This window comes from Lissotriton vulgaris, chromosome 9 (assembly GCF_964263255.1).
Source record: "Lissotriton vulgaris chromosome 9, aLisVul1.2, whole genome shotgun sequence".
In the NCBI taxonomy this organism is placed as follows: Eukaryota; Metazoa; Chordata; class Amphibia; order Caudata; family Salamandridae; genus Lissotriton; species Lissotriton vulgaris.
The window spans coordinates 146,462,693-146,489,075 of NC_141697.1; the positions used below are offsets into that span (position 1 = coordinate 146,462,693).

General features: G+C 48.0%; 1 protein-coding gene across 1 annotated transcript in view; it reads right to left on the minus strand.

Moving 5' to 3' along the window:
* The window catches only part of MGA (MAX dimerization protein MGA), a 734,728-nt gene that overhangs the window by 413,643 nt on the left and 294,702 nt on the right, over nt 1-26,383 (minus strand). Inside the window, exon 11 of the mRNA XM_086937233.1 lies at nt 12,708-12,857. Coding sequence (XP_086793359.1) covers nt 12,708-12,857 — 150 coding nt within the window. The remainder of the gene's footprint in view (nt 1-12,707; nt 12,858-26,383) is intronic.

Consider the following 26,383-nt stretch of genomic DNA (forward strand, 5'->3'; position numbering starts at 1 on the left):
ACCCCTTAATCAGCAGATTAGGATCACTGAAGCTGGTAAACCTAGCCAAGTGAAAATAGAACAGACTCCTGAGGGATCCCCCTTAAAAGTAGTTAGGGAACTCCCCCAGCTGGACACTGTTGGGCACAGCCAAACCTGGGGCCTAAAAACCCCAAACCTGACCTGTCCCTCCAGTACGCCAAACAGAGGGACTCAGCCTCCAGCTTTAGGTAGCCAGAGGCTGACCCTGAGAGCTCAGTGCATCTCAGCTAAAGAAAGAAAGGCACACATGATGGATGGTGATTGGAGGAAGTTGAGCCCAAAGGTAGAGGAGCCTCACTTCAGTACTCCATCCCAGCATCAGCCTTCTTCTTTCCCAAGACACACCAGAGACAGAGATTCCCTATGGTGGAGACCCTCAGATACCCTTAGGGTGAGGGGTTGCCTAGTGGACCATGACACAGGGGGAAACCAAGCCAGAGCTGGTCCTTCCTTATATGGCCACTTAGGTAATAGAGGCTTACCTGGACAAGGATAGCCTTATCTCCTTTCGTTTGGGGGGGGGGGTTGTGTAGGAAGGTACCTCCTGACTATGGTTGCCCCCAACTTTTTGCCCTGTGTTTTAGCTGGTTTTGGACATAGTCGACCTGGGGCCCTGCCAATCCGGACCCCAGGCCTACTGCTCTCTCTTTAAAATGGATTCCATGTACCCTAGGTGCATTTCCAATTGGTACTGGGCCACCCTATCAGACCCTGTAACTCAGGGCATGGGTGTACCCAGGGCTGCCAGGGGCTGCAGCATGTATTATGCCACCCCTGGCTGGCCTCCTAAATTTGACACAACTGGCTGCATGACAGCTGGGGCAAAGTCGTGTAATCACCCTTTGCTGTAGGTATAGTATACCTATACCTAACCCTAAAATGGACACACAGATTCCTATCAGTCACTCCTATGGCAGGCCTTGACAATCCTGAAGGCAGAGTGCTTGGAATCGTGTGAGATGGTGCTCTGGCATGAGCTGAGCCTGTCTGCAGCTTGCGGAACCAAGTCCTAATAGTTGTTCCATGATATCGCATACCATATACTCTTAAGTGCATTATAATCCTCGCGGTTAAATGCTAACTTTGGTATTGCTTTATCAAAACATGTCGAGTAAGGTGTCATACGAATTGGAATACTAACCCCTCGCCAATTCTGGCGACGGGGTTAGCATTCCACCCTTCTAGAGGGACACGACATGTATGTAACTGTGAACACCGGTTAAAGTTAACTAAAGCCTCAGCTCCACAAAATGGATGCTGCCACCACAGACACGAGTCTGACCCCCTGTAGCTGGGAGTCCTTCCAGCGAGGGGAGCCTGGACAAAGGGTTTCCTGTCAGGAGCGGTGCTAGCACCGTCCCAGACATGGTTTTGTGTATCCTGGGTAGGCAGGGCTTTTCAGGAAGGTGACTGCTGAGTGGCACCCCGGTGCTCACTACGCATAGGCCGGTCTGAACCAGTTCCAGGGGCACACCAGCCCCTGGCCTGGGGAAGTCCGGCATGGCAGAGGGGTGTAACCACCCCCCTCCTAGTCCCACCCATAGGCAGGACCTAGTCACCGGGTCAGCCCCCTTTTTTAGTATAAAGATGGGAGCGGGCCCCCTGTTCAAATTAGATCATCTTTGGAATCAAGACACGACTTTCTGCGAAAGGACTTCAAGATTTCTTCATCAAGATTCTCCCTTGTGGCTAATGAGTAGTCACCCTGCATCCGCAGGCACCATCCTAAAGAACACTGCGGTCTGCTGCAAGTCCTTCATCACGAATCCGACGACCCAGCTCGACGAGACCCGGCTTCCCTGGCACCTCTGACCTCTACTCACCTCTACAGCAAAGCTGAGAACCGTGAGTGCGACGAGACCTCGAGGGACCGACGATCGCCAAGACTGCACAACATCTTTACTGCAAGCCCACCGTGTCCTCCACGGGTGAGTGCTTTGGGGTCCGAGAAGCCCCGACCCTGCGCAGCTCCAGCACCTAAGGTCAGCCTCCCTGCATCTCCACGATCTGCGTGGGGCCCTTCTGCTGTTTGCTGTGCACCGCGTTGTTTAGCTACTAGCCGGCTGGCTTGTGGCCTTCTGAACGACGCCCGACGACATCACTGCTGCTGGTCTGGTTGCTCCAGACTGGCCCTTGCTTCCTTCTTGAAGAGAAGCACCCCGGACCCTCCTGGTCCACTCCAGACGCCATTTTAGGTCCACCGCGTGGGCTTGAATTTGCCAAGGCTTTGTTGCCCAATCCTGGGTCCAGCGACGCCGACAGCTTCTATCTTCGTGGGACAGCTCGATCCTCCTTCCTGGTCGCCGACAACGCCTCCTGGTCCGTGAGATCTCCGAGCCCAGCGTCACCCACACGCCTTGTCGAGGTGGCTACCATCCGGTGCCCTCCTGGTGCCCACTGACTACTGGCTAGTAGTCTCGAACTTGGTCCCCTCTGCTTTCAGGTGTCATCTTCCATCGATCCAGGCTTGGATCCACCGAACTTTCTTCACTGGTCGCCTGCCAGCAACTTATTTCTTCCAGGCTCCTGGTCCGGCAACGAGGATTCCCGACGTCTTTTGAGTCCTATGCAGCTGCAGCCCCTGGGCTAGGTAACTTCGGCATTTCGGTGCCCCAGCATAGCCTCACTATCCAAGGGTCAGGATCCACTTTCGTTTTCTCCCTACCAGGTCGGGTTCGCCCGAGAACACTAACTTTGCAATTTCTAGCTACCATAGACTTTGTCCCGCATCTCGCGTGAGAGTGCACACACTGCACCCGAGTCCCCTGGGTCTCCTAGAAGTAATCTAACGATTCTATAGTCAAGTCCTAGCGATTCCAAAGCCTATTAGTACTGTACTTACCTGCTAGTAATTTCGCATTCCACTTTCAGAGTATATGGTTTTCCGTGCCCCTCGGGCATTTGTATATACTGTGCTAACTTAAGTATTTTTGTAAGAGTTTTGGTTTGTGCTTAGTACCCTGTCCTCATAAAGAGTACAGGGCTGTTGTGATTCTTAATAAATAACTGTTTATTTTCATAACACTTGTGTGGTGTCCTTTCACTTGGTGTTCAAGGGGTATATGTGTGGTGTAACAGCTGGCTTAACACGCCCTCTCGAGTCTTTAGCCTTAGACTGCTCGTATCCACGCTACTAGGATAGCTGGTCTATAAGGTTGGCTTACAACCAATCATCAATAAGGGTTGCTGGACTGATACATAGTGTTCACTAGAATAGTGAGCACTGCATATCAGGCCACCTTCTCACAGTATACTGTACAGGGACTGATAAGGTGGCCCAGTACCAATTGGTAAATGCACCTAAGGTACATGTGAGTCAATTTAGAGAGAGAACAGCTATGCTGTGGGTCTGATTAGCAGGCCCACAGCCAGGGAAAGTTGTAAACCAGTGAAGCAAAAAGCAAAAATCTGGGGTGATCATAGGATTGCAGACCCTACTCTCCTACAATAGTCATCCGAAGCATCTGGTGTATGGTTCGTGAAATATCCTCAGCATCCTCTATTATTGGTGAGTGAGGAGACATGTGACCTGCCTCGGATAATTATGGTGAGTGAGGGGGCATGGCCACGCAAGTGTCCAAGATGGCTGCTTGTGTCTGAAGCTCCACCGGCCGGACTCGCCATTCGCTCCTTTCCGACATGAAGGGCCGTAATTGAGGTAGCAGAAAGCCCCCCGCCGTTCCCGTGAGGCGAAGCTGAGTCCAACACTGTATCCCGGAGGCGGACACAATGTTTTAAAGGGAGGTTTCCAAATCCAGCGTAGGACCACGCCTAGATCCGGAGCAGCGGCCCTGCTGGAAGATCCGTGGACCGGACTGTGAGGTGAGCGGGTGGCCGCCGGTCGGTTCCATATGTAGATTCCGCCTCCCCCATGATTGCGTGGCTCCCTGCCACCCCCGCCCCCTTTATGGTGAGCATTTAGCCATTTTACGGGCTGTGGGTGACTAGAGCGCGACCCGACCCGGCACATACAGCGTTGCCAGGAGACAGTGTTGGAGACAGGGCCATCCGGTCTCCCGAACTCCTAGGGGGTGCGGCAGGCGTGTGGGGGTAGCCCTCTCAGCTCCGCGTTCGGGGGCGAGACAACTGCTGGGCTGGCTGAGTGGCGCCCGCTCCCTCCTTCCCTTCCCAGGCCCGATAAGTTTCCTATGGCTGGTTGCATGGTGGGGCCTGCGGAGAGAGCCCTGGGATCTCATTGACTGCTGCGGTCGGCTCTGATGCCCTATACCTGGCTGATTGATGACCTGGTGGGAGTGCTGATTCTGTTTCACCCCTTGCATATTGGCAGCAATTTCAATCAGCTATTAACGCTTCACGGACTCCCGTGAGACATTTTGCTACCCAAGTGCTGCCATTTTACCCTCCATTGTGGCATTAAACATCTGGCGCTTTCATTCCCCTGAGGACATGAGTTGCTCACTTTCACGGGGCTGCAGTACTTTAGGGCCTCCCACGTCTCGCATGATGCGCACAGGCCTCTGAAAAAGCTGCTGACGTGGGAGTCGCCGATTCCGCAATAGCCTTTCCCCGCTTTGTTCTGCTCCTTGCCCTGGTTGGTTTGAGGGTTACACGCGCTGTGAGCCCAAGAGCTTTTTTGATCACACCTGGCAGGCTCACACGGCTGAATACCAGTGCCTGATTCTGCGCCTCATCTGCCTCCAGGCAGTACTGGGTGGCCTGTACGCTGTGATCGCTACCCCTATTCCTACACACGCCCGCATGGCGCAGTGGGTTCTGTTGGCCCGTCCCGGGTCCATGCTCGCACGTCAGCTCCACCTGTCCTCTCCTGGTAGCCCCCTTCACCACCCTGCGGCATGGGCCATAAGGATCCCAAGCAAAGGACTTTACCCTTTGGGAAAATTGCAAACAACGCGACTGACAACGCCATTTACATTGCGGATGGAGCACATGGAGCAGACGACACGGAAGACCCTCAGTCACTGTCAGCCGCTATGATCCAGATAATAAGAGCTGGATTTCGGGCCCTGGCCGGCAGGTTTGACGCACTGGATAAAAGCCTGGAGGACATGGGTGCTAAGGTTCAGGCACATGACCGACGATTGGATGTGGCAGAGGCTAGGATATCAGATGTGGAGGATAACGCGGCGCAATCCCAAAAGCAACAGGACAGAGTGGAGCGCATCTTGAAGGAGGTGGCGATTAAGAACGAGGACCTGGAGGCACGCAGTCGGCGCAACAACGTGCGCATTCTTGGCATTCCGGAGACGGCCACTGCAGGCCGAATGGATGTCTTCATTTAACAGTTGCTATCTGATCTATTTGGCAGGGAGTTCTTTACTCCCGGGCTTGCAGTAGAACGCGCCCACAGGTCGTTGGGCCCCCGTCCCACTCCTGGTCTGCCTCCAAGACCCATCATTGCAAGAATTATGAACTTCAGGTATCGAGACTCCATTTTGCGTGCCGCCCGTGAACGTGGTGAAGTGCAGTGGCAAGATTCTAAACTATCCTTCTTTCCAGACTTCACTGTGATGGTACAGGATGCGGCAATTGCAAAAACAACAAGTGATGGACTGAATGTGGATCAATGTCACACACTCCCCCAGTCAAAAGATCTGGGCCCAAATCCATCGTTTTTTTGCACTCCACACCACCCTGGGTTAGACAATGGCGATATGCAAATCAGCTCTGACCCTGTTGCCCCATGGGAACAGTCCAGTCCGAACTACAAAAGCCATGTCCTTCCCAGAACGGAATCAAGCATCCGAGGACCGGACCGGTTTCGAGGTAACACCTCTCATCAGCCCGGCTAGCTTGACTCCAGTGGTGTGGAGTGCCTGGGACCCACGTCTGGGCATCCCCAGCGCACTTAGGGCGGCAATTGCAAAAACAACAAGTGATGGACTGAATGTGGATCAATGTCACACACTCCCCCAGTCAAAAGATCTGGGCCCAAATCCATCGTTTTTTTGCACTCCACACCACCCTGGGTTAGACAATGGCGATATGCAAATCAGCTCTGACCCTGTTGCCCCATGGGAACAGTCCAGTCCGAACTACAAAAGCCATGTCCTTCCCAGAACGGAATCAAGCATCCGAGGACCGGACCGGTTTCGAGGTAACACCTCTCATCAGCCCGGCTAGCTTGACTCCAGTGGTGTGGAGTGCCTGGGACCCACGTCTGGGCATCCCCAGCGCACTTAGGGTGGCAATTGCAAAAACAACAAGTGATGGACTGAATGTGGATCAATGTCACACACTCCCCCAGTCAAAAGATCTGGGCCCAAATCCATCGTTTTTTTGCACTCCACACCACCCTGGGTTAGACAATGGCGATATGCAAATCAGGATGCGGGCCACAACATTTAATGGGGTAAAGGCTACCTTGAGAAATCTAGGGCTGTGGTATGGAATGCTGTATCCAGCCAGGCTTAAGGTCGATGTGGGAGGCCCTTCTCTTATTTTTAACAACCCAAATGAAGTTCTGCCGCACTTACAAAAAAGACAGCAACAGGTTGGCGGCAGCAGTGAGAGTTTAGTCTCCTCCTCAGAGCGGCTCTGAGGCAAGCATGGAGCTCTTCTCCAATTCAGGGACTGGATACTGTGACAGTACTGTATAGGCTTTCAGAGTCTGATACTTTAGATGTATGGTTCTTCTCATTCATTGAAGTTTTATATTTAATGTCCGGCCGGCATGGCGTTGCCAAGCCTCAAGGTGTACACCTGGTTTTAGTTGCTGTTTTCCTGGATATTACGGTGTTGGTTTGTTATTTCTGCTTCCAGATGTTCCGATGGGCATGGTTTTGCCTCACTAAGTGTTGGGTGAGGCTGGGTGGTTGCTTACATTAGGTTCATTATTTTCAGACAATACATACACAGGTCATTGTCGCAAGGCGTTTGATTAGCATATTTGCACGCAGGTTTCATATCCTAGTCTTCCTATGACACAGCTAGGTAACCTGCCTGGGCCTTCCGGATTATCCCTTATGTCGTGGAATGTCAGGGGCCTAAATAACACCCGTAAAAGACGTCAGGTGAATAACTACTTACTACGCCATAACATCGATATAGCATGCCTGCAGGAAACACACTTGTTTAAGTCAGACAAGTCCCCAGTGGCTGCAAGCTGGGGAGCACACAGGTATTTCTCGAACTATGGTAGCTACGCTAGGGGGGTAGCCATACTTATTCAAAAAAGGATCCCTTTTTCCCCGGGTAGAGTTATTGAGGATGGCAAAGGTTGTTTCTTGATTGTCACAGGCACACTTATGAGTCGTTTTATTGAAGTAATAGGCATCTATGGTCCCAATGTAGACTTCCCAGAGTTCTTTTATTCCTTACAGGTACACTTACTGACACTAATTCCCTGTTTAATTATTATGGGAGGTGATTTCAATTTGTTGTTGGATCCCGTTAAGGACAGCACTTCCTCCTGACCAGACACCAAAACCCGCTCCCGCCTTGGATTACAAGACATTTGCCGGCAATTGTCTTTAGTAGACGTTGAGCGCACTCACAATTCAGATGCTACTGCGTATACACACTATTACGGATACCATAACACTTGGACTAGAATCGATTATTGGTTGGTTTCCCCTGGAATAGCGGGCTGGTTCCGGGGGCTCGACACACTACCACGGACCTACTCGGATCATTCCCCTGTGGTGCTGAGGCTTGCTTGGCTATCCCACGACCTGGGGGATTCGAAAGACAGTGGAGATTCCCTAGTAACGCACTGCAAGACCAGGTGTTCCTTGAAGAAGTTCGGGTTGCCATTGAGGACTACTTTGAAATTAACACCGGATCAGTGGATACATGGGCAGTCCTATGGGAAGGTTTTAAAGCGTATATTTGTGGGGTTTGTATTGCTAAAAATTCAGGTGTCCTAAAAGACTTGCGTAACTCCCTAGTGCGCATTGAGAAGGACATATTGACATTAGACGCAGAGATGCCTGAGAACGCCGCCGCTGAGGCGAACAGTAAGCGCCTGGCTCTATTAGTGGAATTCCGGGATGCAGCAGACAGGGAATTATTATACTTGGGTAAATGTCACACGGCCAGGAGATATGGTGAAGGTGAACATCCTGGTAGAATTCTAGCTCATATACTCCGCCCCCTTGTAGTAGGACATACATAACTGAAACCAAAACCTCTGCTGGTCAGTTGGTATATTCTACCCCAGAGATAAGTAACACATTCTTGACTCACTTTAAATCCCTGTAGAGTTCCAGAATAGGCGGAGAGCTTAGTGCACAGGGAGGCTACTTACCTGAAATCGCACTTTTTTGTTTCGAGAAACACATGCAGGACTTCGTGGCCATTCCAATATCCCAAGAACATGTCGTTGAAGCCATCGATGCATTACGGGGTTCCTCTGCTCCGGGCCTAGATGGGTTTACGGCAGATTTTTACAAGGCATACAAAGACATTTTAGTCCCCCGATTGATAGAGGTTTACGCAGATGCGTTGGAAAACACGTTCTTCCTCCCACTTTTAGAGAGGCCATTATTATTCTGTTTCCTAAACCTGGTAAGGACCATTCTTAATGTGGCTTGTATAGGCCCCTTTCTTTATTGTATCTGGATTACAAAATACTAGCCAATGTGATTGTTATTAGGCTTGCTTTATCAATGGAATATATTATTTCCCCTGCACAGATTGGATTTGATCCTCATCGTTCGACTTCGCTCAATCTCCGAACCCTTTTTTCTGTTCTACACAGGATTGATCCAATGGTACCCGCAGAGGCTGTACTGTTGGATACTGATAAAGCTTTTGATTACTTGGAATGGCCCTTTTTCATCTCAGTGGTGCGCCGCTTGGGGATGCCGGCGGGTTTTGTTGCCACTACTGCTCTCTTATACCTTAGCCCCACTGCTAGACTGCGCATAACGGTACGCTGTCTCAACCCTTTCGTTTGTCCCGTGGTACAAGGCAAGGATGCCCTTTATCCCCATTACTGTTTATTATGGCCATGGAACTCTTAGTAAGACATTTCCAGGAATGTCACCTGTATCTAGGGTTACAGTTTAAGAATGGTCCGGTATTGGTATTACTATGTGCAGATGATACTATTCTATATGTTAGACATCCACAGACTAACCTTGAACCTATTATCAGGGAAATTTTGCGATTTGCTCTTTTTTCAGGTATTGGCATAAACTGGCACACATCTGACATTTTTCCTCTGACGCGCAGCACAACTCTGTGGGATTGTGGGTATCGGCTTTAGTGGTGCTACTACAGTCAAGTATCTTGGTATACATATACATATGGACACATCTACTAATTAGGCTACATTATGGAAGAGCTGTCAGCTTCTTTGAGGTTCATGTCAAGAGATGGCTTCGTCTTCCCTTGTCAATCACGGGTAGGGACGCCATTATTATAATGATTGTGCTGCCGAAATTTTTCTATCTTTTTAACAATATGCCCATTCCCCTCACTCAAGCCTTTTTCCTGCAACTGCGGCAACACCTTGTAAGATTGGTCTGGGCGGGGGCGGCCTTGTGTGGCTTGGCAGATCTTTATTCTCCCGTATGAAAGGGGAGGCTTCGGCGTTCCAGATAAGTATTTATATTAATTAACAGAGTGCAGTTATGCTTATGCTTGGTATCACCCGGATGCCCGGATCCCCTTCCTTCGACCGGAGGCAGATAGTACTACCTCAGAAATTGTCCACCGTCCTTCCTAAGGGAATCCCTAGAGACCCACTTGACATACAAACAGTGTACACTACTAGCTGCGCGTGGGGGAAGCTACGTAGACTGCTGGGGCTGGATCTTCTCTATTCCCCGGCATTATCGCTTCTGAGTCCTTCATGGCTCCCCATCACAGGTGAAACTCTAGTGCAACGCACACTGGCTAAATTTGATGTCCGTCAGATTGGCAACCTATTCCCCAATAATCATGTGTTCTCAATGACGGAGGACGCTAGATTTCAGGGCAGTTCTTTCATGGACACCTTCATAATGAGACGCATGCACTCCACTCTGAGGGCCGCTCTACCTACTTATCCAGTGGCGCCTGAACCCGCGGCCCCATTAATACTGATAATAGAGAGTGAGAAGGGCGCCCATCTAATTTCTAAAATTTACAGAGCATTCCTCATGATACGTCCATTTACTGACATTAAAATCCCCACGGAATAGGAACGCGACGTAGGCCGGCCCATATCGGATTATCAATGGGAGCAGTGCTGCCCGGTCAGAAAGGAAATATCCCTCAACAGCAGGCACGAACTCATTCATTTTAAAATCCTACGTAGAATGTATCACACTATAGCCTGGTCACAAAAAATAGATCCTTTTAGGCTACACCATTGTTTGAAGTGTTCTGCCCCCCAAGTGCACTTTGCCCATTTAACATGGACGTGTCCAAGACTACAGCCGTATTGGGAACAAGTACACGCTACATTAGGTGAAAGGACTTCCCTGTCGCTGATCCCTACCCCGGAGATCGCACTCATGGGATACATGGTCAACTTTCCTAAAAAGATCAGAAGGTTTACGGCTCTTGGGTTTCTACTGGCTAAGCGGGAAATAGCGCTAGAATGGGGCAGGAGAACGGCTCCCACATTGAAGGCCTGGTTACGCAGCCTAGCTTATTGAAACGTAAATAGCGAAACCTTTGCTTCACTAATGCCAAGCTCCTCACGCCCAAAAGACATATGGGGCCACTATAGAACATATATAGCCGAGAGATGCAAGTTGAATGTGGCATTGTGTCTGAAGGGGTCGACTGAGATGATATAGTATGGACATGGGATTCTGGTGGTTTAGTATATTTTACGTTTGCAACATTGTACCACACTTATGTCATTATATGCAATAGATAACAGATGATGTAAATGCCACAATCTATGTTGTCAATTCACGTTACTGCATTATTGATCGTATATCCTTAAACTATGCAGCCTGTATATTCCTTTGCCCTTTGGACAGATTTTCGCGTTACTGTTGCCAGATGTGGGGTTGCCGAGGTCGTGAATGTTTTTGCCAGGATTCGAAACGCCTGACAATGTCCCACTTAGGTAAATCCCCCTCTGCATGGGACGACTCCTGGTGGCCGGTAGCCCTCGGAAATGCACCCATCCCGACAGACCACGCACGGAACCTCGGCGTCATTCTGGATTCTTCACTCTCAATGAACAGACAAGTCAGCGCCGTATCCTCTTCCTGCTTTAACATTCTTCGCATGCTCAGAAAAACATTTCGCTGGATCCCCTCCGAAACAAGGAAAACAGTCACCCATGCTCTAGTCACGAGCCGACTGGACTACGGAAACACCCTCTACGCAGGCACCACCGCCAAAATCCAGAAGAAACTACAACGAATCCAAAACGCCTCAGCCAGGCTCATATTAGACATCCCACGCAACGAACACATCTCTGGTCACCTTAAAGACCTCCACTGGCTACCCGTCAATAAGAGGATCACTTTCCGACTGCTTACCCACGCACACAAATCACTCTACGACATCGGACCAGATTGCCTCAACTCTCGACTGTCCTTCCACACCCCCTCCCGCCAACTTCGCTCTTCCAGCCAAGCCTTCGCCACTGTTCCTCGCATCAACAAGACCACCATGGGAGGCAGATCCTTCTCATACCTGGCTGCCAAAACATGGAACTCACTCCCCGCTTACCTTCGCCTCACCCAGAACCACCTAGCGTTCAGAAAGCAGCTTAAAACGTGGATTTTTGACAAATAATCCACCTCCCCTTCCTAAGCGCCTTGAAACCCTCTGGGTATGTAGTGCGCTATATAAATGTTTTGACTTGACTTGACTTGACTTTAATATTGGTGCCTGATTACTGTATATGAAAACTGGAAAATAAAGATTAAAAAAAAAAAAAAGAATTATGGTGAGTGAGCCTGTGTACTAGATGGTGGGGTTGTGTATGTGGGGTAGGTGAAGGTGGAATAGACATCCAATGGGGTAGTAGCAGCATCCTCCTTCTTTTGAGGCTGTAGAGGAACGTCCAAATCCTCTTCAAAAGATAACTGCTTGTTAGAAGAGTGAGGTTTTTCTGGTTGAAGCACTATTCCTTTAGTTTCAGGCTGAATCTGGAGCATTTGTTGCCTCAGGTCGTGCTATTCTTGAAGTAGATCCGAGGCTCAGCTCTAGTGGAGATTTTGGTGTGAAAACTAAGTATTTCGGTGGGGGAAGCTTTGATTTAGTTGGAGCTGTGGTCGGATCCGAAATATAATGTTTTTGTTTCTGTGCAGAGACCAAAGATCTAGGCTCTACCGACACAGAGGTCAAGGAGGTGGAGCATCCTGCTGTAGGCCAAAATTTCAGGGTTGAGCTGGAGGGCGGGATTTCAAATCAGTTTTTAGCTGTGCATCATGGATTTTTAGAAGTTGCGGACTGTCAGCAGTCTTTTTTGTCTGAGCAGATGATTTGGATCAGGGGTATAAGTACTCACTGTCCGATGCTTCTTTGCTGGCTGAAGGGCGGCTGAGTCCTGACCAGATTGAGAATCAGAATTATGGATCAATAGTGATTCCTCGTGCTCTTCCTCTTGTTGTTGACCAAAGATGCCAGTGCCTGGTTAGCAGGGCCCTGCACACTCTCAGATCATCCCGCAGCAAAAAGTGAGGGAATAACTATCCAAAAGGGGACTTAACCACAGATGGTTAGAACTTAAATGTGGAATCTGTGAATGATTACATGTTGGACAAGCGTTATGGCAAACAGAAGAGGGCTCAACAAATTAGACTTACATTGGCAAAACACTGACTGGAGCCACATGTACACTGATCTGACATCTGTTTCTGATGCTCTTTCGTTTTGCGCTCATATGCTCGAACACGAGCGCATGTCATCATATTTTCAAAGTACAAGTAGACTGGATCTTTGTCCTCATCGCGTACCTGTTAGTCACAAAAAGAGAAGCAGAGGACAGAACATTATTAAAATCCATATGCTCCACTATGTTATGTGGTCACATTAGAACCGAGGGCAACACCACCATTTTACATGTTCACCGTATATTGACATCTTTTCTTGAACACTGTACATTGACAAATCGAAAAACACACATTTCGTTGCATGCCTGTGCAGGATATTATTCTCTGAAATGGCTTTGCTTACATTTCCTACTTCGTAGGCACATTATAACACCGCCTTCAACATTCCGTACAGAGGCCAGGCAGGCAATATAACTTAAACGATGATCTACCCTCAATTTATGAGTTAGCCGGAGGTAATATCGCTCAAGGGATACTTTTTAGGCAAATTGAGCCAGCTACTATAAAAAAAAAAAAATTTAAAGATAATATTTGCAGTTTGGAAGATTTGGAAAAAGATGCAGATTCTATTTAATATACCTATATATAATAGATATACTCCCTTATGGCGATCCTTTAATTGCTCCCCATTGTTGTAGGATAGGACAGCTTGGCAATGGGGGGAAAGGAATATGCTACTTACCAGTATGCATCTGTTCTTGGCATGTAGGGCTGCTGACATTCATATCTGAGTATGAACAGGGGGGTATACCCATGTATAGTCACTGGGACCTGGGTTGTATGTATGCTAAAAGGAAGGGGTCCCAGTGTGTCAAGGGAACTAATTAAACAATTGAAACACAATTACTCAAAAGACAAATGTTTTAGATCCGCACGGTTTAATTCACAGTGGGATAGAGTATCTTATACATATAGTAGAATGCAATAAACTGTATTAACGTCATACAGTGCCCCAAGGTGGGAGAAGGAACGTGATAGTGAGGATAACGTGAAGTGAAGGGATTACGTGACAGTAAAATCAGTTGTTTAGGCATATATACGTGACACCAATGCGGTGGCAACAACTTGTATATCACATAGTAACTTGTTCAAATACAGGCATACTACACCAGGTACAGCATATATACAATATTGGTGTGTAGTTGCCACAATAAAAACAAACAGTCGACGTTTCGACCCTCTTGAGGTTGCAGGATCGTTTTAACCTTGCTGTGGGGTCTTCATCAGGACCATGGAAGGGGAGTGGGGGCAAAGGACCTAATGGGGGTACAATAATTCCAGATTAGAGGGTGGAAATCAACCTCTGAATTTACACATAGGTAGAGACAAAATTATGCTTAGGTCGAGACAAAAACTGACCTAGTGATGTCATTGGTGGAGAAGTAATGATTACACATGCAGTTAAAACGGATACAAAAATGGGCCTGGAGAAGGGGACCAGTGCGAGCCGCTACAAAAGCATTTACAGACAGCGGTACCCTAAATGAGACAATTGGTTTATAACACTCTGACATGTCATAAGGACATGTATGTATATACCCATGCAGTTAAACGGACTTATAAATTAGGGAACAAAAACCAATGTGCGCCGCTACAAAAGCATTTGCAGACAGCGGTACCCCAGGATTAAATGCGAAAGGGTTGGTTTGAGACAATCAGACATGTAATAAGGACATGTATGTATGGCCGACGATTGGGAAAGGACTGTAAATCACTAACGCTTGGAAACAGGCTCAGGAAATGCGGTAAGGGGCAATGCGCATGAAGGAGGCCTGTCCGTATGTCCCAATGTAGATGACACGGGTGTTGGAGCTGCCGGGTTAGTATAACTTACAATCATGGTCTATATTAAAACGGAAAAGACTAGCTAATGGCTAAACACAGCCATCTGGGAGACGCTTACCGCAAGTCAGCGTGCTGCTTAGCTCACAGGTGGCGGATCAGATGAGTTAAAAACAAGTAGGCAGATACCGCATCTGGAAAAGAGCGAGCAATGTGGTAATCATAAATTAACTAAGGTCCGAAAGCGGCTGTCTGAGAGGGCCGGCAAAGCCACTTAGCAAATAAAACCAACTGGTGAATGGTTACATTAAAGGTGGAAAGACCGGGCAGCTTACCGATTATCGGCGGTACAAGAGTTGTCAATGATCGGAAATATCCAAAATCGTCAATTGCAGGCTTAATGGTCTGCGGGATGGGTCTGTGGGATGTAAAAAATATATTAAATGGAGCCGAATGCGGCTATCCGGGAGGAGCGGCGAGGCCACTTAGCGAATTCGCCCCACACGTAAATGGTGGATTAAACCGGGCAGCTTACCGATTTGGGCGGCACCTGAATGTATCAGTGATCGGTAATTTCGAAAGTCGTCGATTTCAGACTGATTTGGTGTGCGAGATGAGTCTGTGGGATGTAAAAAGGAGGGATAATCAATCATGATGGTCTCTATGGGGAACGAGAGCGGGCTCTCAGTGAAATGTGACTTACTCGGTAGATTGCTTTCTGTGGCTCCGTGCGCGAGATGCGGTGCGAATGCCGCGTTTCCTAGTTAGATATGGGAGTCATGGAAACAGGTCATGTGGTGGCAGCTGGGGAGGGTAGAACTAGTAAAAAGACTAACTGGTCAAGGCACGTTCATGGTGACACAGGGGAGCGCAGTGCTAAAAAGGCAGATGTTCATCGAATGGTAAACATTGTAATGGAATACACAATGAGATGAAGAAGACCAATTCTAATTATTAAATTACAGAATATACATAGACACATATAAATGAAAGCTCAACATTGAACGCTATGTGAGGAGGGCAGCATGTAAATATCTTCACCGTCTAGTGTGACGTAACCTCTTAACAATTACTGTGGTTAGCGGAGCGTACCTCTCAAACATGAGGGTAAAGGCTCTGTATATAAGTGAGCAGATATTACATATGATCAGCAATGTATGTCAATAAATTGGCTACAGCGTGAACCCAAAGTGAAAGGTAGAGCAAAACAGATAGCTTGTGAGAGGGAATCGGATTCATTAGGGTAATGTGGCCAATTGGGAAAATGAACTATCAGATTCATTAAGGCCAGTTTCAATGGAATTGAAAAAGTACATCCACTTTATTTCTCGTATGTTGAGAATGTCAGAAATGTTGCCTCCACGTGGTCCCAGTGTAACTTTTTCAATGACCAACCATCGTAAGCTTTCTGGTGGGTGGTTGTTCAATTTGAAATGTTCTGCAAGTGGTGCACCTTCAATCTCACAGCGAATGCGGCTCATGTGTTGCAGTATGCGTGCCTTGATTTTCTGTTGGGTCTGCCCAATGTAGATCTTCTGGCATGGACATAGGATGGCATAAATGACGTTGCTAGAGTTGCAATTACTGAAGCATTTCAATTTCACAGTTAGATGAAGATAAGTAAAGTCTTTGGTCTGTATCGTCAAGTCACAGGCCTTGCAATGGCCACATTTAGAGTGGCCAATTACAGGTGGTAAGTTCCACAGAGTGTTGATTGTGGGCTGACTTTCAGGGGATAGGAATGAATTCACGACATGATCCCTGATGCATTTAGCTTTCTTGAATGCATGAAGCGGTGTAAGGGGTTGTTTAATGTCATCGGAAACCAAATGCCAGTGTTTGTTGATGATTTTTTTGATGCTGTTGCTCTTGGTGCTGAACGTCGTGACACAGACAATGCGGCTTTCCTGTTGTTCCGTTCTGTTTTTGGGCACAAGTAGTTCCTCCCGGGGGTAGAACCAAGCACGTTTGCGGGCCTTTTTGATCAACCGTCTGGGATAGCCACGGCTTAGCAATCGGTTGGATAGATCCTGAGACTCAGAGAAATAATCATCTTTGGTGGAGCAGTTGCGGCGTATCCTGAGGAATTGCCCGAAGGGCAGGTTATCCCTGAGGGCACGTGGATGATGGCTCGTGTAAGCCAATAGGGAGTTCCTCTCAGCTTGTTTGCGAAACAGTTTAGTGTAGAGTCTTCCCGATTCATGGTAGATTGTGACAGGTCCCAGTGACTATACATGGGTATACCCCCCTGTTCATACTCTACTTCGAGCAGACGCTGGTCTGCGAGGTTTCCCTTCCCCACCCCATTGCTCTTGATTCCTAACTCTAGCATCACAATATGGTAGAAAGAGAGCTCCTGTCCTACTCTGAGGACTACATTGACAAATTGCTTGAAAACCCTGACAATATTTTTTTTCAATCTGATGTTCCAACAATTGACTTTTCATTAAAAGACAAAATCTCACGTCTTGAACGCCTGGAGAAAAAACTGGTGCGTACCCGCTGGCACGGTCATTTGCTCACTAAGTACCTTAAAGAGAACATAATTCCAGTTGGACTACAAATTAAGATAGAACCGGCCATTTTCATTGAAGTTCCGAAATTCAGAGAAGGCTTCAGCCACATATCCAATAATTGCTCTCGCCACTGGATGGTGTTGGGCGTTGAAACTGCCAAAGACCAGGTAGTACTACTCACCGCCGAAATCGCTGCATTGAAAGCGGAAATATCTGCTGACTCCAACTTTGCAAACGCAAAGGACACCCTAACCAACCTACAAGCCACACTCAAGGACTTTGACCTAACCACCCAAAACCGCAAACTTGAAAAATTGGCACGAGATATTCGTCTCTACGATAAAAAAAAGACATACCCATACCTGCAAGACGACTATTACCGACAGGACACACAAGGCCGTTTCACCACCAGAGGTCGGGGCAATTTCAGAGGCAGACGGAATTACCCTACCTTTTCGGATTCCTCTTATAGCTCTGAGGGAGAGCCGGACTCTGCAGGCCCAAGTCACCAATACCCGTATTTTGACTATAATTATCCTCCTCAGTTATTCCCTCCTTTTTTAGGACAAGGCCGTGGATCTTGGCGACCCCCACGAGGAAGAGGCAATTCATGGCCCCGTGGTCAGAATCAACGTGGCTCCCAGCAGCAACAAACCAACTGGAGTGGAGGCCAGGGACCACCGTCCAAACAAGTTCAATTCCAACCAGAACCGCACGGCGAGAGGGTAACTCGCAACAAGACTTACCGGTGGTAGACCCATTGGAGCCCGATGGAATATTGAATCCCATTGTCAATATCTCAAAGCAACAACTCAGTGACACAGAAGTTCAAGTACTCAGTAAGGGACTATCATATGTCCCTACATACAACCCTGACCACTTCTTGGTAAGAACGGAACTAATCAAATTCTTTCGGAAAATCCGATTAAAGTACTTTTTCCGCAACTCTGACACACAGTTGAAAACATCTGTAACAGGCTTACGACCGCCATCCACATTTGTCCCATATGCCAGCACGATGTCCAATCAAATTCTAGCCTATGAAACGGTAGTCTGGCGCGATGTACAACGGGCCCTACAAGACAAAACCTTTGTTCGATATAACATCAGCAGATCCCAAAAAACTGCACTACAGACACTGGCCAAGAACACCCAAGTCGTCATTAAGCCGGCCGACAAGGGCGGGGCGATTGTGATCCAGGATCAATCTGCGTATAAAGCTGAGATTCTACGCCAATTACAGGACACCAGTTGTTATCAAATATTGAGATCGGACCCCACCAGATCCATTGCTACTGAGATTCTAGAGATTACACAAGAGGGATTGGATCTTGGCTTCCTGTCTGAGAATGAATTCCATTTTCTCAACAGCAAACACCCACGCCTGGCAACCATTTACACCCTACCTAAACTTCACAAAAGCATGACTAATCCACCGGGTCGGCCCATTGTGTCAGGTTGTGGGTCCATTTTGGAACCATTGGGAAAGTACATTGACTTTTTCATTAAACCACTAGCAGAGGCCACTCCGTCTTACCTCAGAGATACGATGCACACCATCAATATAACTGAAAGTATACCATATGATCCATCCCAGCAAATACTAGCAACCTGTGACGTCGTCTCCCTCTATACCTGCATCCCCCAAGAGGAAGCCTTAACGGTCATTGCCCGTTGCCTCCAGACACGTCCAGCACCTGTTCAAGTACCATCTGAGTTCATTGTAGCCCTACTCAAAATCGCAATGACCCGGAATTTTTTTCTATTTGATACCAACTTCTACCTGCAAACCTCTGGAGTGGCGATGGGGGCTCCATTTGCACCTGACGTAGCTATATTATATATGGCAGCATTCGAAGAGGATACGGTTCTCAGCCAACTCAACCCATTCAGAGACCAAGTCGGCCTTTGGGTAAGGTATATTGACGACATCCTGTTGATATGGAATGGTAGCCAGGACCAATTGAACAATTTCTTTACTTGGCTCAATGAGCAATCCCAGCACGTCAAATTCACTATCTCATCAGATAGCAACTCCATTGACTTTTTGGATGTCACAATCTACCATGAATCTGGAAGACTCTGCACTAAACTGTTTCGCAAACAAGCTGAGAGGAACTCCCTATTGGCTTACACGAGCCATCATCCACGTGCCCTCAGGGATAACCTGCCCTTCGGGCAATTCCTCAGGATACGCCGCAACTGCTCCACCAAAGATGATTATTTCTCTGAGTCTCAGGATCTATCCAACCGATTGCTAAGCCGTGGCTATCCCAGACGGTTGATCAAAAAGGCCCGCAAACGTGCTTGGTTCTACCCCCGGGAGGAACTACTTGTGACCAAAAACAGAACGGAACAACAGGAAAGCCGCATTGTCTGTGTCACGACGTTCAGCACCAAGAGCAACAGCATCAAAAAAATCATCAACAAACACTGGCATTTGGTTTCCGATGACATTAAACAACCCCTTACACCGCTTCATGCATTCAAGAAAGCTAAATGCATCAGGGATCATGTCGTGAATTCATTCCTATCCCCTGAAAGTCAGCCCACAATCAACACTCTGTGGAACTTACCACCTGTAATTGGCCACTCTAAATGTGGCCATTGCAAGGCCTGTGACTTGACGATACAGACCAAAGACTTTACTTATCTTCATCTAACTGTGAAATTGAAATGCTTCAGTAATTGCAACTCTAGCAACGTCATTTATGCCATCCTATGTCCATGCCAGAAGATCTACATTGGGCAGACCCAACAGAAAATCAAGGCACGCATACTGCAACACATGAGCCGCATTCGCTGTGAGATTGAAGGTGCACCACTTGCAGAACATTTCAAATTGAACAACCACCCACCAGAAAGCTTACGATGGTTGGTCATTGAAAAAGTTACACTGGGACCACGTGGAGGCAACATTTCTGACATTCTCAACATACGAGAAATAAAGTGGATGTACTTTTTCAATTCCATTGAAACTGGCCTTAATGAATCTGATAGTTCATTTTCCCAATTGGCCACATTACCCTAATGAATCCGATTCCCTCTCACAAGCTATCTGTTTTGCTCTACCTTTCACTTTGGGTTCACGCTGTAGCCAATTTATTGACATACATTGCTGATCATATGTAATATCTGCTCACTTATATACAGAGCCTTTACCCTCATGTTTGAGAGGTACGCTCCGCTAACCACAGTAATTGTTAAGAGGTTACGTCACACTAGACGGTGAAGATATTTACATGCTGCCCTCCTCACATAGCGTTCAATGTTGAGCTTTCATTTATATGTGTCTATGTATATTCTGTAATTTAATAATTAGAATTGGTCTTCTTCATCTCATTGTGTATTCCATTACAATGTTTACCATTCGATGAACATCTGCCTTTTTAGCACTGCGCTCCCCTGTGTCACCATGAACGTGCCTTGACCAGTTAGTCTTTTTACTAGTTCTACCCTCCCCAGCTGCCACCACATTACCTGTTTCCATGACTCCCATATCTAACTAGGAAACGCGGCATTCGCACCGCATCTCGCGCACGGAGCCACAGAAAGCAATCTACCGAGTAAGTCACATTTCACTGAGAGCCCGCTCTCGTTCCCCATAGAGACCATCATGATTGATTATCCCTCCTTTTTACATCCCACAGACTCATCTCGCACACCAAATCAGTCTGAAATCGACGACTTTCGAAATTACCGATCACTGATACATTCAGGTGCCGCCCAAATCGGTAAGCTGCCCGGTTTAATCCACCATTTACGTGTGGGGCGAATTCGCTAAGTGGCCTCGCCGCTCCTCCCGGATAGCCGCATTCGGCTCCATTTAATATATTTTTTACATCCCACAGACCCATCCCGCAGACCATTAAGCCTGCAATTGACGATTTTGGATATTTCCGATCATTGACAACTCTTGTACCGCCGAAAATCGGTAAGCTGCCCGGTCTTTCCACCTTTAATGTAACCATTCACCAGTTGGTTTTATTTGCTAAGTGGCTTTGCCGGCCCTCTCAGACAGCCGCTTTCGGACCTTAGTTAATTTATGATTACCACATTGCTCGCTCTTTTCCAGATGCGGTATCTGCCTACTTGTTTTTAACTCATCTGATCCGCCACCTGTGAGCTAAGCAGCACGCTGACTTGCGGTAAGCGTCTCCCAGATGGCTGTGTTTAGCCATTAGCTAGTCTTTTCCGTTTTAATATAGACCATGATTGTAAGTTATACTAACCCGGCAGCTCCAACACCCGTGTCATCTACATTGGGACATACGGACAGGCCTCCTTCATGCGCATTGCCCCTTACCGCATTTCCTGAGCCTGTTTCCAAGCGTTAGTGATTTACAGTCCTTTCCCAATCGTCGGCCATACATACATGTCCTTATTACATGTCTGATTGTCTCAAACCAACCCTTTCGCATTTAATCCTGGGGTACCGCTGTCTGCAAATGCTTTTGTAGCGGCGCACATTGGTTTTTGTTCCCTAATTTATAAGTCCGTTTAACTGCATGGGTATATACATACATGTCCTTATGACATGTCAGAGTGTTATAAACCAATTGTCTCATTTAGGGTACCGCTGTCTGTAAATGCTTTTGTAGCGGCTCGCACTGGTCCCCTTCTCCAGGCCCATTTTTGTATCCGTTTTAACTGCATGTGTAATCATTACTTCTCCACCAATGACATCACTAGGTCAGTTTTTGTCTCGACCTAAGCATAATTTTGTCTCTACCTATGTGTAAATTCAGAGGTTGATTTCCACCCTCTAATCTGGAATTATTGTACCCCCATTAGGTCCTTTGCCCCCACTCCCCTTCCATGGTCCTGATGAAGACCCCACAGCAAGGTTAAAACGATCCTGCAACCTCAAGAGGGTCGAAACGTCGACTGTTTGTTTTTATTGTGGCAACTACACACCAATATTGTATATATGCTGTACCTGGTGTAGTATGCCTGTATTTGAACAAGTTACTATGTGATATACAAGTTGTTGCCACCGCATTGGTGTCACGTATATATGCCTAAACAACTGATTTTACTGTCACGTAATCCCTTCACTTCACGTTATCCTCACTATCACGTTCCTTCTCCCACCTTGGGGCACTGTATGACGTTAATACAGTTTATTGCATTCTACTATATGTATAAGATACTCTATCCCACTGTGAATTAAACCGTGCGGATCTAAAACATTTGTCTTTTGAGTAATTGTGTTTCAATTGTTTAATTAGTTCCCTTGACACACTGGGACATTCATATCTGTGCATAGATCGCCGCCTAGTGTTGGGTCCGGATGATTGCACATTGTTGTCCTGGAAGAGTCTTCGAAGTATCACGAGATAGGTGGCTCCTCCACTGGACTACAGTGCGCATGGGCATCCTCTCCATCCTCAGATTGTTTTTCGCCATTGTGGCAGAGATGGAGTGTAATACTGAAAGTGATGACCATGCCTGAAAATGATTCTGAGAGCTACAGCTGTGACAGGCACCGGGGAGGAGGGTGGGCGATATGAATGTCAGCAGCCCTACATGCCAAGAACAGATGCATACTGGTAAGTAGCATATTCCGTTCGAGGCATGTGGGCTGCTGAATTCATATCTGTGCATAGAATAAATAGCAGTTACCTCCTTACCGGCGGGTGCCTGTGCCAGCTGCAGCAGTCTGAAAGAGAGTTCTGAGAACAGCCTATCCTACAGCAGCTTGCTGTTTGGAGTGTACATCTACGCAGTAGTGTTTGGTAAATGTATGTATGGTGGACCATGTGGCTGCTCTACATATATCTTCTAGAGGAATGTTACCCAGGAAAGCCATCGAAGCCCCTAACTTGCGTGTGGAATGTGCTCTAGGGGGAACTGTTAACGTGCGCTTAGCCTTCTGATAACAGATCTGGATGCATTTAACAATCCACCTGGCTATACCTGACTTGGAGATGGGGTTGCCCTTATGTTGTGGAGAGAAGGCAACGAACAGTTGTTTAGTTTTTCGAAAGTCTTTTGTCCTGTCGATGTAATACAGGAGAGCCCTTTTGACATCTAAGGTGTGCAGTGCTCTGTCTGCCACTGAGTCAGGGTTAGGAAAGAAAACTGGCAGTTCTATGTTTTGGTTAAGGTGGAACTGCGAAACCACCTTTGGCGTGAATTTAGGGTTGGTGCGAAGCACCACCCTATTTGCATGAATTTGCAGGTAGGGTTCTTGAATTGTGAGGGCTTGCAGCTCACTGACCCTCCGCAGTGATGTAATAGCTATTAGGAAGGCCACCTTCCAGGTAAGAAACTGTATTTCACAGGAATGGAGTGGCTCAAAGGGTGGCCCCATGAGTCTGGCGAGAACGATATTTAGGTTCCAGACTGGTGAAGGAGGGTGTCTGGGAGGGATCACTCTTTTAAGTCCTTCCAAAAAGGCTTTAATGGCAGGCACCCTGAAAACGGAAAGGTGCTGCCTGTTTTGAAGGTAAGCGGCTATGGCCGCCAAATGTATCCTAATTGAACTGTATGCCAGATTGCATTGGTACAGATGCAATAAGTAACATATGATGTTTTGCGTAGATGCGTCCAACGGATTAATGTCACTGTTGGAGCAGTAAATAACAAACCGCTTCCATTTGGCTGCATAGCAGGCCCTGGTAGTGGGTCGTCTTGCCTCCTTGATGATGTTCATACATTCAGGAGGCAAGTTCAGGTATCCAAACTATGACCTCAGGAGCCAAATTGCAAGGTTCAACTGTTGTGGATCTGGGTGCTGAATGTCGCCATGGCTCTGAGTGAGGAGGCTGGGAGTGAGGTGCAGCCGTTGGTGAGGCACCACTGAAAGTTCCAGGAACGTGGTGTACCAAGCTTGCCGTGCCCACGTTGGAGCAACCAGGATGAGCGTCATGGAGTGCTGTAGCAGTTTGCGCGCCACCAGAGGTATGAGGGGGGCTGGCGGAAAAGCGTACGCAAATCTGCCTGATCAGTTCATCCATATTGCATTGCCCTGAGACTGCGGGTGTGGGAACCTGGCGGCGAAGTTTGGGCATTTTGCGTTCTCGCTTGTGGCGAAGAGGTCGATGTCTGGATGACCCCACTGCTGGAAGTATGGATGGAGTACTGACGGGTGGATCTCCCACTCGTGCATCTGATGACTGTGCCTGCTGAGCAGGTCCGCCATCTGGTTGTCGACACCCGGGAGATGCTCCGCCATGAGGAAGATGTTCCTCTGAATGGCCCACTTCCACATGCTCCGTCCGGACCAATATGACCTTGTTGCACAGGTGCAACTTGAATGCCTTCAATGCCATGAAGATTGCCATTAGCTCCAACACATTGATATGCATCTTCTGCTGTTGTGACGTCCAGAGTCCCTGCACTGTGAAATGGAGAACATGCGCTCCCCAACCCTGGAGAGAAGCGTCCGTCGTTAGCACTATCTGTGGAACAGGCTCTTGGAACGGTCGTCCCCTGCAAAGGTTTTGTGGATTCCACTAATGCAGAGAGTTGTAAGCACGACCGGTCACCAACACTAGGTCTTTTAGATGGCCATGAGCCTGGTTCCACTGTCGGGCTAAGCATTCTTGAAGGGGACGCATGTGCAGTCTCGCGTGCAGGACTATGAATATGCAGGATGCCATCATACCGATCAGTTGCATGAACACCTGCGCTGGGAGGGATCGCCGAGGTTTGAACCTCCGAATGAGCAGCTGCATGCTGTTGACCCTGGCAGAGTTCGGCTGCGCTGTGGCCGACTGAGTGTTTAGTGTTGCCCCTAGGTACTGTTGCACATGGGCTGGCTGCAGGTGAGACTTCGCGTAGTTGAGTGAGAACCCCAGACTGTGTAAGAGGTGAATAGTCCGCGACATATCGCGGCCGCACTGCTTGGCTGAACTGGCCTGAACCAGCCAGTCGTCCAGGTAGGGATACACGTGAACACCTTGCCTGCGAAGGTGCGCTGCCACATTCGCTAAGCACTTGGTGAAGACCATGGGAGCAGTAGTGACCCCGAACGGCAGAACCTTGAATTGGTAATGCTGATTGTTGATAGTGAACCTGAGATATTTTTGTGACTCGGGTGAATGGGAATGTGGAAACATGCATCCTTGAGGTCCAGGGTGGCTAGGAAGTCGCCCTGACGGAGCAGCGGCAGGACCTGTTGTAAGGTTAGCATGTGAAAGTGCTCTGAAAGGATGTATTGGTTGAGGGGTCTGAGGTCTAGAATGGGCCGCAGGGACCCGTCCTTTTTTGGAATCAAGAAGTACAGAGAGTACACCCCTGTACCCTGCTCTTCTACAGGCACGAGTTCTATGGCTCCTTTTTGCAGCATGGAGAGTACTTCTTGCTGCAATAAGTGTGTGTGCTCTGTGGACATAGGACGGTTCCTTGGGGGTATGTTGGGGGGGTGGAGGTCAGTTCTAGACAATAGCCGTACCTGATAAGTTGTCTCACCCACCTGTCTGTTGTAATGTCTTCCCAGATTGGCAGGAACTGCTGGAATCTTCCCCGACAGGTGTTAGATGGTCGGGGGGCAGTGACAAGAAGTCACTTTGTTGGGAGCGGAGGATTTGGCGTTGTTATTGCAGCGTCCTCTCCCTTTGGCGCTGTTCCCACGGTATCCACCCCTAGTGTTTTTCGTGTAGGTTGATTGCGTGTTGCCCTTGGCGTACTGGGAATGCTGTAGAGCTTGTCCTCTTGTGGCTCCCCTGTTACCGGAGCGACGAAAGGAAGTGCCCCGAAACTGCTGGGACTGCAGAGCCCCCATGGATTTCGCCGTCTCAGTGTCTTTTTTCATTTTCTCAAGTGTTGTGTCAACCTCGGGTCCAAACAGGAAGTCCGGGTTAACCGGTTGGTTTAGAAGAGTAGTTTGGATTTCGGATTTAAACCCTGAGATGCACAGCCATGCATTACGCTAGTATTAATTGCCTTTGCCGCTGTGTCTGCTGCGTCCAGTGCGCATTTGATTGACGCATTGGAGACCACTTTCCCCTCTTGTATAACCATTTCTGCACCTTCTCTGTACATATCAGTCATGTGCTGCACTAACTGTTCTAGTGTGTCATAGTGCGCCCTGTCGTATCTAGCCAACAGGGCCTGTGTATTGGCTATTCTCCAAATGATAGCGGCTTGCACTGCCACACGCTTTCCAGACGCTTCAAAGATCTTTGACTTTGTCCGGAGGGGGAGCGTCACCACTGGATTGAGAGTTAGCCCTTTTGCGTGCATTAGCCACCACGAGGGAGTCCAAGGGGAGCTGGCCTTTGATATAGGTGGGGTCCACTGGGGCAGGCCTGTATTTCTTGTCGATCCGGGGGTTGATAACCCTGGCTTTGGTTGGCTCCTTGAAAATGTCCGTCACATGCTTGAGGACCCCTTTAAGCATGG